This window comes from Poromitra crassiceps, assembly GCF_964638095.1.
Source record: "Poromitra crassiceps genome assembly, chromosome: 21".
Taxonomy (NCBI): Eukaryota; Metazoa; Chordata; class Actinopteri; order Beryciformes; family Melamphaidae; genus Poromitra; species Poromitra crassiceps.
The window spans coordinates 28,054,276-28,069,789 of NC_139638.1; the positions used below are offsets into that span (position 1 = coordinate 28,054,276).

A 15,514-nucleotide genomic window follows, 5' to 3' on the forward strand; every position below is an offset into this window, starting at 1 on the left:
GATGCCAAGCTTGTCCTCTCTTTCAGTTCCTGTGTGTCCGAAGCGGAGAAGGAAAGTCCAGGTGTGTATATTTGTAGAAACTAATGTTGATTGCTAAACTGTATTGTTTTCACTGTAGTGTAAATGTTTTGGTTCTCATCAAAATCATGCTTAATTTGTTGCAGTGCTACTGAATGCTTCATAGTACAGGAGCTTGAGTAGCTATTTAGCAGTGTGAACACGGCCGTTTCCACATGATTCACAGGGAAGGATGCATTGCTCGCCTGCTAATCGTGTTCTGTCGCTTCCGCAGGGCCCAACTGCGACACTCCAGAGTCAGTGCTAGTAATCAGGATAGGTATTCACACAGGCATGTCAATAGTCTGGTTGGTAGGGTTCTGTGGCTGAGAAATCCTTTCTGCATGTAAGATGTTCGGTAGAACTTTGGTTCATTTTAAGGGTTGTTGTTGGCACGTTTTGGGACTTATATCATTTAACCTAACAGTTTCCCCTTGTCTAAATGTGCTGAATATTGGCGTTAGCTAATATGAAACAAAGACACACATGCCCATGTGTCTGTCACCCGCAGTAGATGCAGGGTTCCCACACTCCTGGAAAATCTGGAAAATGTATGGAATTTCAAAACTGTATTTTCCAGGCCTGGAGAAAATGACAAACAGAAGAAAACATTTGGAAAAGTCATTAACGTTTATTTTTGCGAAGTTATTATTCTTTTTTATTATTAAAGTAATATTATAATCCTTCATTTTGAAATGAAAGTAGTCAAGCTAATCCTTAAAGTTAGTGTAGGTGACGTAGGTTACAATTCAGTCTCATTAAAAGTTGATCGTGGGAATTTGAGAAGGCATCATGGAGATGTTTAATTTCCATCAATGAAAAGAGGTGGGAACCCTGTAGATGTCCTGGTTGGGCCTAACATTCACTTCCTTATTCGTGAGGGTGGCTGTGGACTATCCTCTGATATCTGTACGAGTACCACATTGTTTTGAGGCGGTGGCGGTGATGTTTTTCAGTTTCTTCTTCCGTCTTCTTGCCATTCGTAATCTTCGGGGTCATGGTGAAAATGATTCTAATTGCTAAGACGATCAGCTAATATTGTGGTGCTCTGACTCCAGATGTTGCTCATCGTGAGAAGAAATACAAGGCCCATCGTCAGTTTGGGGACAGACGTGGGGGTGTGATCAGTGCTCGCACCTACTTCTATGCAGATGAGGCCAAGTGCGACACCCAAATGGAGACTTTCATCAACTGTATTAAGGCCTCTGGTTAGTTGACATTTTCATATATTGCTTAAAATGTATAAAGGTTTCTGAGGAAGCGAATGAGAATTATATCTTTGAATTTGTTTCATAAAGATAACAATTGATAATAAATCAATCAATTCAGAGCTGAAAATGGGAGCTTTATTTCTGACTTGGACTAAACAAAAAGTTACACAAAATAAAAGCACGGATAACGTTCCTGATTCCTGATATAATCTGGCTAGAAATAAGTTAGGTTGAAGTAAGTGCTTTAGTACTTTGGCAAATTAAGTATGTCCATTATTGCTGTCATTAAAACACATATGGTTTTTGCTTTTCAGCGGGGTCGTCTGCCGATGGATTTTCCGCCATCAAAATGACCGCCCTGGGCCGACCACATTTCCTCGTGAGTTGAACTGAACGTTCTTCGTATTGACTTGAACTTGATGTAACCTACCTGATTTGACATAATCTTACAGTGACAAGCCTCATTTAGACAAGGTTAATTATTACAGAGTAATGGAGGTTAATAAAAGAATAACCATGCTCCTCCTCCGTTATGTTATTGAGTTCTCTGGGTGTTTTTGAGCCGTTTTACGCACTTAGTATGGTCAGACATACCAACATCACTGTGGACAAATACTAGTCTCGGCTCCCAGACAATGGTGAGCTCTGCCTATGTGGATAGAGACTGACAACTGAGTCTATACAAACACCAATTCAATGAGAAAAGGCGTGTCTTCACTTTACACACACACACACACACACACACACACACACAGCATTGTGTGCGTAACCCGCGTTGTGTAGTCGCCCTGCAGCTGGGAATCGAACTCGGAACCTCCGGCATGGGAAGCGGACGTTCTAGCAAGGAGGCTAAAACCCGTGTGCTCTAGTGTCTGTTGCTAGAGCGTCTCTTGAGGCGTCGGGCGTGAAGTTCACTCTCAGCACAGCACCACCCGCTGGCCACTGTTACTGTTTGTTTTTTCTACCTTTATTTATACAGGGGGAGTCTCACTGAGAGCAATGCTCTCTTTTTCAGGAGCGCCCTGTTCACATTCACACACGCATTCATACCTGGAAGCTGCACCAGTACAACCACAGTCTGATCTGCTGGCCACTGAGCAGCTTCACTGGAGCAGTTGGGGTTGAGGCCCTTGCTCAAGGGCACCTCAGTGGTGGTAATGAGGGAGGGCCAAGCGCTGCCTTTTCACTTTCCCCAGCCAGATTTATCGTGCCGGTCCCCGGGATTGAACCGACGACCTTCCGGTCACATGTGCTCATTGGCCATAAGGAAGTAGCGCACATTTTGCCCACATTTTCTGCAAATGACTCATGAGTTGAAATGTAGATAGCACTAGAATCATCAGACCCCCTATGAATGCAGTGAAAAACACTAGCTAATTGGGACAGAAGAATTGCAGGGGATAACCAACATGAATTAAAATTGACAAAATTAACAAAAAGATCAAGGAAAATTACAGTTCCCCTACCCACTCTAGAAAATCGAACCCAAACCCGAACCAAATTTGGCTAAAAAAATTAATTATAGTGTCATTGTTTTGTATAACTTGATGAATTGCTCTGCATCTGAACAGCTCCAGTTCTCAGAAGTCCTGGTGAAATGGAGACGCTTCTTCAACCTGCTGGCAGCACAACAGGGCAAATCTGGAATGACAGCGTTGGAACAAAGGCTGGAGCTGGAAGAGTTGAAGGTGGGCCTCACTCTCGCCTGGAGGGCAAATTCAAACGCTCGTTACACAACCTCTCCACTCACATCTAAGCCGACATGACCTGCCCTCTGTTAAAGAACAACATGTTCTCAGTCACTTATATTTGAGAAATATACAAATACCCATTTGCTCCTTTCGAATATCTCATCTTAACACCTTGATTGCCAGCGACGAGTGTACTCGTCAAACACAATCCAGCTGTTAACTGCCAGCGACGAGTGTACTCGTCAAAAAAATCGTTTTTTTTTTTTTGACGGTAGGTTGTGCATCTAAGCCTTTTACATCTCTTATATAGGTATTGGACGTGTACAACGTGTACAACCCATTCCACCGACCCACTAAGTGGCGACAAGGAAGGAGGAAGGCAAGCAAAAAGCAGTGTGACTGAAGCCATTCTCATGAAGGTGGATTGGCGAAGGCGCTTTTATTTTCGCGCTGATTGCTGGCGATACGGGATTGCAAATTTACATAATACATTACAGGTGGAACACACTTTGAAACACGCAGCATAAATATGACCAGAATCGCAAAAGCTTCTCTCAACCAAAACTCCAAGAAGCAAGCGAGTCCATGCCGACTTCCTCAAACAGCAGCCGTGCAGATCGACAGGCACAGGACAGCAGCAAAAGCACTGAGACTGTGACGGCCGCTGCAGGCAAGAAGAGGGAGGAGTTGATCAACTCTGCCTCTCGCTCTCTCCCTCTCTCTCTCTCTCTCTCTCTCTCTCTCGCTCTCTCTCTCTCCCTCCCTCCCTCTCTCTCTCTCTCTCTCTCTCTCCCTCTCCCCCTCTCACTAGGATTAAACCTAGTGCGTCTCCCTCCCGAGAGGGAGGGAGAGAGAGAGAGAGGGAGGGAGAGCGAGAGGGAGGGAGAGAGAGAGAGAGAGAGAGAGAGAGGGAGGGAGAGCGAGGGGGAGAGAGAGAGAGAGAGAGAGAGAGCGAGAGGGGGAGGGAGAGAGAGAGAGAGAGAGAGCCAAAAATGAATGGTTAAAGTGACAGTTCTATCGAATTTCACAAAAAGCTGTTTATCTCTGAATATTCTTTCTGACGCTAAAACCATGCTGTATTCAACTGCTAATGCTTACATAACTACTAACTCTACAAACTAACTCTTTTAGACAGAGAAAGTACACATTCTATTAGTACTTTTGAGATATTGTATGTTCACAAACTCCAAGCAGAAAATAATTCTCGGCTCCTGTAAAATGAGCCACAATCCTCAAAAAACGGCTTGGCAGAAGCTACCTACAGCAAGAAAAAAAAGGCTGGCAGTCAATGTGTTAACTGATCATTATGTTGTAATTAGTTTTCAAAAAATATATGCAGAATTTTTTTATTTATTTTTTGCTCTTAATCATTTTCGAATATTTCCCTCTAGGAGAGTTTGACTAAGCTGGGTGTTGGACCCAGGGATGATATTGAGAATTGGTTTACTGGAGAGCAGCTGGGTTCATCAGGGTAAGACATTCATTACTGCAACAACAATGATCATGTTTGTTAAGTTACGGGTGAGCCTGATTCATTCTGAATGGCTGAATGCATTAGTAATGGATAGAGGTGCAAATTCAATTCTATTTTTTTTTATCACATTTTCTCTTGAGTGGTAACCCCTGGCAACGATGTAGAGCACAGCCAGCTGTGCATGTATACCATACTGTGTCAGTCAGACTTATAACCAACTTTTTGACATTTAATTCTCCCATCTGGCAAAATAATGTTAAAAGTGATGAGTTATGAGTATAACTTGCAGTTTCTGAGCTGTGAACACTGTTAGTGCAAAACAACAAACCAATCACAGTATCACTAATAAATCATGAACAAAACAAAAGTAGTTCAGCTCTATGAGCATGAGCCACTAATTAAATCTATAACCAAGATATTTGCATACTAATTAAAGACAGAATGCCTTATCAGAATTTCACACATTTTGACTGGTGCTTTCTCGCTTCTTATGCCCCAGGACAATAGATCTGCTTGACTGGAATAGCTTAATAAATGATACAACAAAAATCTCCAATCTGCTGATGGTCCCAAACCTTGAGGTGAGCCATTGCGATGTATATGAAATATATACAAGCACATTCACATCCAGATACAATTCTTTATCCAGATAATTATTTAGGTTATAACCTATTATATTATGGCCCATATTATTTTTGCGAATTTCGTGGGCTATGCCAGTGTACGCTAGGGCCATGTAAGTTTGAAGTAGTTAAGAGTGAATATTTACCTTTATGTTTATACAGCATGCACAAAGACATTTCTGAAAGCAAAATATAACTGATTAAAGGTTGTGTTTGTGTGTGTGTGTGTGTGTGTGTGTGTGTGTGTGTGTGTGTGTGTGTGTGTGTGTGTGTGTGTGTGTGTGTGTGTGTGTGCGTGTGTGTGTGCGTGCGCGTGTTTGTGCATGTGTGTGTGTGTTGTGTAGACTGGCCACCTGGAGCCTCTGTTGCAGAAGTTCACAGCGGAGGAAGAGAGGCAGATGAAGAGGATGCTGCAGAGAGTGGACGTTCTGGCCAAGGTAGGCTAGGCTAAATACTAATAGGAGTAGGCTACATAATGTGCCGAAACAAAATAACAAAATACATATATCTCATGTTATAATCATGGTAAAACTTGATAGTTTATGAACAGTTTGTTGTTACAGTATTTTGGTACCAAAAAAGCAGCATGATTGCTAACATGTGTCTGTGTGCTGCAGCATGCCATGGAGAACGGCGTCCGGCTGATGGTGGACGCTGAACAGACCTACTTCCAGCCTGCAATTAGCAGACTCACCCTGGAAATGCAAAGGAAATTCAACACGGAAAAGCCCATCATTTTCAACACATACCAGTGTTACCTCAAGGTGAGACCGCAACGCCCATTTCATGATTGTTACGTCCCTTAAATGCGTGTCTAGGGTGAAAAGGTGTAACATAAGAAGTCCAGGAAAAAGGGAAATAGGCTGAATTAAAGTGTACCAAAACAATGATTTATTTGAACAAAGGTTGGTTCAAATAAGGAAGCACAGTGACGTCAGGGTGGCCAAAGCCCAATCAGTTTACCTATAAATAAAATAAACTAGATTATAAACAAAAAGACAAAACTACTCCTCAAACCTACAAAAAACAGGAGAAAAGGGGGAGTAAAGAAAAGGGCGACACACCCCCATAGGGCTTCCTTATTATTAACAATCAGTTAACAGGAATCAACAGAAATAAAAAACAAAGAGTAGCTAAGTAGGCCAATTAGTGTGTGCATGAAAAATAGTTAGGCTACAGCTAACAAAAGGCCAAGAAGCATAGGCTAAGGCAAGGCCAATGAGAGTAACTTCAGGTAAAGTTACAGAGAGGGCAAATAGGCTGACAGCTAATGGAAATAGCTACAGCTTCAAAGCACACACAAACAAGTGTTGGCTGTCAAGTGACCAAGGGCCACAAAAAGAGCTACCCAAAAACAATTAATGTTAGCAGAAAATAGCAAAACGCTAATACAAAAGAGCTAAATGCAACAAGGGCTTGAGGAGAGCACAAGGAGGGTGGCGGGCCAGTGTTACGCACGCAAAGCGCTCCACTAACACTGACCCACAATGCCATCTTGGAACACTGGAGCTTATATAGGACATGCAAGTCTGAAGCAGCCAATCAGCAGCGACGACTCAGACAATCGGCGTTGATTGCCAACCAGCTCCAGGTGAGGGCGCCTCACCTCAATCACTGCAGCAGAGGGGCGTGTCTGGGACAGAGATCGTGAGGCAGGAAAAGAAACAGCCACACACACCAAACCAAAGCCAGGCTTTGGTACTGAGGCTGTCACACCCCATCACGTACTGTAGGTAAAACGCTAAATTGAATGTTACAATAGGCATAAGCCAGAAGTGTAATATTATAGAAATAAATAAGGCAGAGGGCCGTAACAATGATCAACAATCACGTATGTTTGAGAGCAAGTCATTTTGTAATGATATTATTCAATACTTTTTAACTGTTAAATGATCCGTTTTGGGGCATCATGGGCACGCTGATGGCGGTTATCGCATGCCATCCCCCCTGGCTTTCTCTCAATCCCTCCTGTCTCCATGTCGAATAAAGAGGAAAATGGCACAAAAAGGAGAATTTTTTTGTGGAGACGGTCGATATGGGTACAATTTGTAACCCTAACAATCTATCAGTACTAATATGAAATACAACTCATTTGGGTAAAACAGCCCCAGACAATGTCCACAAAAAAAGCAACCTCTCGTGCACTGTCATTAAAAAAGTTTGGCAGAAAAAAGATTTCTTTGTTATTCATTTACCCTTCACGACTGTTACAGGTTAGCCATGGGACATGGGACATAGAGTTGTGAGATAATCTATTATATAGACGGTTTTCACCAGCTGCAACCCCACAGCACTTCCCTTTTCTCAGCTTCTTCTTTGGTGTTTTATGGCGGTTGTTATCATTAAATGTTGCATTACCATTCTATCATCTTCACAGTGCTATTTACAGTGTCCACTTTCTCAGCTGTTCAGGGGGAAACACTGACATACTTCTATTTAAAAAATATATTTTTGCTATGTAAACGTTTAAATGCAAAGATAGGCCTATGCGTGCAATAACATACTGATAGTCAGCTTACTCTGTAACATGTAGTAGCTTTTATTAGCCTCTCAGGCTAGCTCTGGACCAGACAACAACGGTTCCTATTACCTATTGTGCACGTTTTTCCGACAGGGGTGGTTGTTATGGCAACTATCAACAATAACTAATACTAACTACTACAAGACCGAAATAGGCCATGTTGTTACTGTGTCTGTCGGAGACACGGCGTCACGTTAACATTTAATATGAGCCGAATATCAACCTGCGCACAGCTATGTATACAGGAAGTAAACCGGATATTCAGGTGGGTTGTGACCGTTTGTTATTGTTGTCAAGTTAAAACCGTCTATATATTTCTATGAATGTTTTTAGGAGGCCTACGACAATGTAACTGTGGATGTCGAGCTGTCACGTCGGGAAGGCTGGTACTTTGGTGCCAAACTGGTCCGTGGAGCCTACATGTACCAGGAGAGGGACCGGGCCAAGGAGATCGGCTATGAAGACCCCATCAACCCAGACTACGAGGCCACTAACAGGATGTATCACAGGTACGAACCCGGCCGCTACTGGAGCTATCAAACCCATCAAGGCCCTTTGTGGCTCAGTGAACCAGAACATTTTGAAATTCTAACCGGCTGCCTTATTGTGGACTTTGTGTTGTGTTGTGAAGGTGTCTGGACTATGTGCTGGAGGAGATTGAGCACAACAGGACGGCCAATATCATGGTTGCGACCCACAACGAAGACACAGTGAAATTCACCCTCGAAAAGTAAGCCTGGCCACAGCAGAACAGTTGTCTTTCAGAAAGCATTCATCATAATGAGATTTACTATAAATACAAAATTATTTTTGTCAATTTTCCTGTGCAATTCTAAAAACAGAAAACACTTGGTAGCATCAGTGATGGAATACCACAATCCAACGCTCAATATCTCAGTATATTTTGCTTTGTATTATGTGTTTTTTCTTCTTCTTCTGTCATTTCAGAATGAATGAGATGGGTCTTTCGCCCACTGAGAATAAAGTTTACTTTGGACAGCTGCTGGGCATGTGTGACCAGATCAGCTTCCCACTAGGTATGTTGCTCTCTGCTGAGGTACTGAAGTTGTGTAATCAGAGAGGTTTACATCACTTGGGTCATGCTGCTCCATTGAAACCGCCCCATGCGGACGTCAGCTTTTCCAACACTCGTGTAGCCGTTGACCCCAAAGAAGGTTCATCCAACCAACCTCTAGATGTTATCTTTGAAACAAACAGCCAATGTCAATGACGTCTTTAGCAGTGGGTTACAAAATAAAGGTTACGTATGTCATCACATTTGTCTGTTTGGTCAGTGAGGACACGTGCCACGATTGGTCTGAAAGTACATCACCACCTATCGATATTTTGACATCTGTTGATTATATAATGTGATGGTGAAAGAAACCAGCGAGCCAGATTTGACGCCTGCCGTCTTAAGGCCAGTGTCCACCGGATACCTTTTGGATCTGGTTCTTACACGTGCTTGTGTCGAAGCTGATACAAGCACGTGTAAGAACCGGATACCTTTTTGGATCTGGTTCTTACACGTGCTCGTGCCGAAGCCGACACGGGGTTTGTTATATTTAGTATGTCCACCCGGGGTCCCAGAGCTGGATGCCACCCATGAATTTCTGCATGGGTGGCATGCATTTCTGTGGACTCACGTGCGTCAGAATCAGAATCACTTTTATTGCCACAGTATGCAAGTTACATACGAGGAATTTGTCTTAGTGTCTGTATGCAGCGTAGCGGTCACATCAATATACAGAGATAAGAAGTAGGAAGATAACTAAAAACAATCACAAAGTTGCAAGTGCAATCAAATCGAGTACCGGTAAATATATACAATATGTACATGAGTGGTGAAGTGTTCTGTGGATGATAAATATGAATTTACGTTGGATTTACAGACTGAGTTAAATAGACGTTAAATAGGCAGTGGATTTACATGAATTTACAGTCGGAGTTAAATAAGAGTTTACATTGAATGTACATGAAATTTACAGGTTGTTAAATAGGCATTAAATGTGCAGGGAATTTATATGAATTTACAGTCCCAGTTAAACAGGCATTAAATTCGATATGAGTTTGTTTTATCTGTGTGATAAAAATATCACACAGATATCTGTGTTCATATCTGTGTTCATCTGTGTGAAGTCAGTCAAAAATACGAGTAAATGCAAGGCGATCTAAGCGTGTGATTTGATTGATGTTGAAGCTCTGAAAATATATTTGTGCAAAAAAATAAGAATCTGTTTTTAAGTTTTGTAATTTTTGTGAAGACCTCTTGAAGTTTGTTTAAGGAGACAAGATTTCTTTCACAAATATATCCGTACATCTGTGCACACATCTCCCGCGGGGCAGTGGACGCTTGTTAACACGTGTCTCCTTGTCTTATGTAACTGTGTTGTGAAAACAGGACAAGCAGGTTTCCCCGTCTATAAGTACGTTCCATACGGCCCGGTGAACGAAGTCATCCCCTACCTCTCCCGCCGCGCTCAGGAAAACCGCGGCTTCATGAAGGGCTCCCAGAGAGAGCGCACCCTGCTGTGGAAGGAGCTGAAGCGCAGGCTGCTCAGTGGTCAGATTGTCTATAAGCCTTCTGTCGTCTGAGGCACCGCTACGTTCACAGTCACACCACTGTCCGCAGTAACTTTGTAAGCATTCCAATCGTCTTCACTGTACCTCTACCGGGTGCCCTTTGTACAGGAAGGTCCCTTGCATTAACCTCTCTCCAGTTGATTTAGAAATTCTGCTGCCTGTCTAAATAGCGCTGAAGCTCCAAGGTACTTTTCTGAACTGCTCTTAGGATATGAACTGTGAGCCACCCAGACCTCTGGGAGAGGTCTGTTAGTTGTTCCCTGGGTGAAAGTAAATCAGGTGAACCTGCTTTTAGTATTTATGCTCCCAATCACTGGAATAAACTTCCAGAAGCACTGAGATGTCCTCCCACTGTCGGCTCTTTTAAGAGTCGCCTCAAAACATTCCTTTTCTCTGTGACCTTCTGCTAAATCATCTGTATGTAGAAGTGTCATCTTTATTTCTTTCTTTTATTTATGTTTGACCTATTTTTTTAAAAATGATTCATCAATTGGCGTCACAAACAGCAGGAGTCTAGAGGAACTCTGCTGAGCAGTTTCTCCGGGATCCTCAAACCTGTATGGAGAATTGAAGGATTTCTTGAGGTTTATAATGTAATCGTTTAGATGATCTGCGTATTGTTTGACGGGAACATTTACAAGTCTTATAGGGGCTGTGGAGCCTGCCTATAGGGTGGGGTAAGACCACTGCAAAGACTCTCTGCTCCTTCGAAAAATCCTTCACGATCTCATAAATTGATTTCTGTTTGACAGGAAGAATTGGGAAGTTATACTGGCTCACCACAGACAGGTGTCACCAGTGTGAGAGCGATTGCCCAATCTTTATCTTTATCTTTATTACGGATCCCCATTAGTCATCACCGCAGCAACAACTAGTCTTCCTGGGGTCCACACACAACAAAACAATACATACATACATAACATTGCATATAAAATACATTCAATGCACTAACATAGTAATCACAAAAATACAATAAAAAATACAATATCTTCCTTTGATTTTTTTAATGTACATAAACTGTATGTATTCTTTCTGTTTTATGTGAAGCACATTGTATTTGCCTTGTGTATGAAATTAGCTATATAGTTCGCCTTTCCTTGCATGTTGTTTATGCCTATGACAGATTGTCTTACAAGTCAATATTGTTTTAAATACTGTTTCCTTAAGTGCCTTAATTGTAGAACAGTGCTTTTTATGCTAAAAAAGCGACTCTGTTATGTTTTGTTTAAGTGTGAAACCTACCTACACCAGCTCTTGCTGTGAAAGTGCCTTGTGAATATTTTGGCATTACTTAAAATGGAAGCACTTAGCACCAACTAGTGGTTTCTGATACACTCCTCAAAGGGGATTGTCGAGAATTGTAGCATGTTGTTTGATGATTTTATGTCAGTCTTGATTCACTTTTTATCTGTGAACAAATCATTTGTGAGATATGAATAATGATTATGCTGTTGGTTGCTTAAAATCTATTTTAGATTTGGCTTATTATTATATACTTGTATATACTGTTTATTTGTATTCTGGATCTATTCCTAATCTGTTGGACATTAAAGATGTATATATCACAAACGAGACAGTCCCCTTTTTCATCTCCCATGACCCCAAGTTTCTGCCCTGTGGAAGTAAGACCGAACTAACTCTCGCCATTTTTCACCTGTTGTATGTGAACTGAAGAAGGATTCTAGGGAATTGTATCAATACACAAAAATAGTGTTTTCTGTTCTGAATTAAACGTCAACATTGTCACATCAATTCCACTGGAGCTTACCACTTTAAGCAGTGGAGGGGCATGCACAGACATTTTGGGTGGGCAGTTGCTCAAGTGGAAAGAAAGGGCACCCCTCACAATTATTTATATTATTTAATTTTTATTTATAGAGTGGAGTACAATATGATCTGAAGAGACACGTCTTCACTCCATCTGTACACATTATTAAACTTACAGGATGTTTGCTTGGGTATACATCAATATATACATTGCCTGTATCATCATCATGTCAGTCATTTCTGTGAGAAAAATGTCCTAGATATTTTAGCTTATTACAAACCCCAAGACAAAAATATGTTAAGTCAATATTGTAGTGTTTGCGCTGCACAACTGTAACACTTTGAGCCTTTCTGAGTCATTTTACGATCATTCTCAACACCACCAAAGAGTTGCAAATTGTAGGCCAGTGGTTCTCAAATGGGGGTCCGGGGACCCCCAGGGGTCCTTGAGGGGGTTCCAGGGGGTCCCCAGCCAAAAGGGGGGTAATTTATTTTCGCTATAATTCCATTCATAAGTAACACAATGACTATTTTGGTCATGGGTTTTATACACTTTCTGTAATAAAACATCTAAAAGCATCAATCTTATCATCATATGGGGGACCGTGGGACAAAATCCTATCAAATGGGGGTCCGTGGTCTAATTTTTAGGGGTCCTTCATGTGAAAAACGTGAAAACCACTGTGCTACCCAGCCTACACCGAGCAAGCCATTTAAACATGTTAATATTATTATTATCGGGTAATAGAGCATGCATATGTGCTTTTGTAGTGATTGATGAGGCATAGGGCGGCCTATAGAGTTAAAATCTTCCATATATGATATATTTGGGAACGTGTCCTTGTTTTGGTGTATTTAGGCCCGGGTAACACAAGCTGAGTGTGCTTTCAGTTTGACAAATTGTTCTAGTCTTCAAATTTCACTGTGGCAACAAACAGTCTGATGCTCGTCAAACATGGACACTGACAGAGCAGCAGATGGTACAGGAAGCTATTACAGCACTCTAACGCTACAAAATGTTCCAAAGCACATCGGTATTGTTTTGACCCTGGTGATTTGCTGGCAGGCCATGTACCCAAATACTCACACCTGCACACACAGTTACATAAACCGCTGTGGGAGTCCATAGCAGAGAGGCCTGTGGGGTCAGACTTATAGCTCTTTCAGCCAGTGGTAGTTAGAGACGGCTGTGTGGTTTGATGTTACCTATTTCCTACCATTTATTAATTTACGATGGGAATTCTATTTAAGTTGGATGTTGATTACATCTATTGTATTCAGCCATACTTGAAGATTTCTTTTTTAGTCAGGAGTCGTTAGAAGTCGTCTTAAATTAATGTATTTGTAGAAAATGCTCCGTAATGGCCCACCATCAGGCCTGTTCTTGGGGCAATTGACGCCCACGAACCAAGGAGCCCACGACGCAATGATGATGTCACCGCCGCGACATCATCGATGACCTTGTGAGGTCATCGGTGATGTCAGAGTTTCCCCTGTGAGGTCATCAGCGATGTCAGACGGTCTAGGCAGAGCCATATAATAGAAGAGTTCCGACATCTCCATTCACTCCAATGGACCAGTTTTTTTCCAGGAAGTAGAAAGTGGAACTCTTGAGTAAAAAAAGCAGCACTGTCGAGTTGCAGCAAAATACACAGTTTGTGTTGTACTTTGAAAGGGTTTTTCATTCCTTGAATCAAATTGTACATTATCAGCTTTATTTTAGCATGCAAAAGTAGCTAGGTCTAGGCTGTGTGATGGCAGACGTGACTTTGTGAGGTCATTGATGATGTCATACCTCCCGGGACGTTGTGACATCACCAATGATGTCATACCTCGAATGTGGCAGGTATAAAAGTGTTGTTCTATCACAAACTGGATTAGCATGGCCCCAGTTTAATTAAAAGTTATGACCAGTTTAACTAAAAAGCATATAGCCTGCCTGTGATTCAAGAAAAGTCTGCCTTTTATTTCATATTTCATACAGTTCAAATAAGACTTTCTGACCATGACCAGTTTGACTTGTTTAAATTTAAAAACATATAGGCCTGTAATTCAAGTCTGCCTTATTTCAATTGGTTTTTAGCCCTAGTTGCACTTCTGTTGCACTTTTTTGTTCATTTGACAGTGCATGAAGGCATTGTGTATTAAATAAATGCGCTATTTTTTGTGCAATAAATTTGAGTGGTTTAAAAAAAAATCTGAAATTTGGGTCGCGACTTCATGACAAGGAAAATAGTGGGTCCTGAGGCTACACCAGTTGAGAACCACTGCGTTAGGCGTTAGTTAGCATGCTACCCAAGCAGCTTCTCTGGCTGACTGGACACATGACAACCGATCAGCAACTCTGTAACAAAACTAAAAGGGTAACATTACTTTGGTGACCAGGGACTATTATCAGTACATTTGACTTCTTACACTAACATAATGGAAGATAGCCTACATTAGTTACTGGCTGATTAGATGCAGCCATTGATAGCTTTTCACTTGTGTGTTTGCAGCTCTGGTAAGCCTGCTAGTTTTGTAAACAGTTGTTGTCGCAACCATAAACATGAATGACACTACAAGGAATACTACTTCTCTGGAGGTTATCATGTCCTATTTTCCTTGAGACAGTTGGAGACATTTACAATACATGGTAATTATTGATGCTGTAGTTTGCAGGTAATGTAGTTTTAGATTGCAGAGATTGGGCCAGCCTTTTGTGTCTCTCTAGTAGGCTACAACCAGTGTGACTTCCCCACCTACCAAGTACTTCTACTCCAAAGTCCTTTTACTCACATAGGCACCCCCATAACTACTTAGTCCCCCTAGGTCCATGGGCAGGGACTTTGGAAGCCAGGCGGTGCATGGCGAGGACAGCAAGCACAATTACATTTTCGTTAGGAAATGTAGACATTCTAGTTAGGTCTTGTTCTCTCTCTGCACATCATACATGAGGTTCTCTGTCTCTGCAAGCTATCTATCTGCTAGCTACTCTGTATGTTGCTTCTGCCTGATATTTCTGCCTGATATCTCCAATAAATTGCCTGATAGACATCTCTATGGTTCTAACCGATCACTGCCCGTGCTTACCTAAGATCCGACAAACTTCACACAAACTTCCTAACAAACTGGTCCTTCGAGCCGGATCTGAGGACTTACGACGCTCCGAGATGGCACAGGAGTCAGGTGAGCTACTAATCGCTCTGGATCCAGCACCCCACCAACCAGAGGAGCAATCCCTTCCCCAGCAGTCCGAAACGTCTGGATACACCAGAGTCGTATAATAGAAGAGTTCCGACATCTCTATTCACTCCAATGGACCAGTTTTTTTCCAGGAAGTAGAAAGTGGAACTCTTGAGTAAAAAAAGCAGCACTGTCGAGTTGCAGCAAAGTGTTGTACTTTGAAAGGGTTTTTCATTCCTTGAATCAAATTGTACATTATCAGCTTTATTTTAGCATGCAAAAGTAGCGCGAGACCCATTCCTGGCTGTTCATTGGCTAATGTGTCTCGCATTTTGGTCCACCGCTGATGCCACTCTCTCTCTAGAGGACACTAGGATACACGAGTAGTCAGGGGCCGGTCCCCCTACACTCCCAGACGCTCC

At 42.0% G+C, this 15,514-nt stretch overlaps 1 protein-coding gene across 2 annotated transcripts in view; it reads left to right on the forward strand.

The window, feature by feature from the left end:
* Positions 1-11,715, forward strand: part of prodha (proline dehydrogenase (oxidase) 1a) — a 16,618-nt gene extending 4,903 nt beyond the window's left edge. Inside the window, exons 3-15 of one of the 2 annotated variants that reach the window (XM_083657537.1) lie at positions 27-61; positions 293-337; positions 1,116-1,265; positions 1,583-1,647; positions 2,840-2,956; positions 4,351-4,430; positions 4,933-5,014; positions 5,401-5,493; positions 5,674-5,820; positions 7,911-8,086; positions 8,209-8,307; positions 8,526-8,614; positions 9,979-11,715. In XM_083657537.1, coding sequence (XP_083513663.1) covers positions 27-61; positions 293-337; positions 1,116-1,265; positions 1,583-1,647; positions 2,840-2,956; positions 4,351-4,430; positions 4,933-5,014; positions 5,401-5,493; positions 5,674-5,820; positions 7,911-8,086; positions 8,209-8,307; positions 8,526-8,614; positions 9,979-10,172 — 1,372 coding nt within the window. In that variant the 3' untranslated portion in view covers positions 10,173-11,715. The remainder of the gene's footprint in view (positions 1-26; positions 62-292; positions 338-1,115; positions 1,266-1,582; positions 1,648-2,839; positions 2,957-4,350; positions 4,431-4,932; positions 5,015-5,400; positions 5,494-5,673; positions 5,821-7,910; positions 8,087-8,208; positions 8,308-8,525; positions 8,615-9,978) is intronic. The other variant, XM_083657538.1, reaches the window with a different exon arrangement.
* Positions 11,716-15,514: the final 3,799 nt, after the last annotated feature.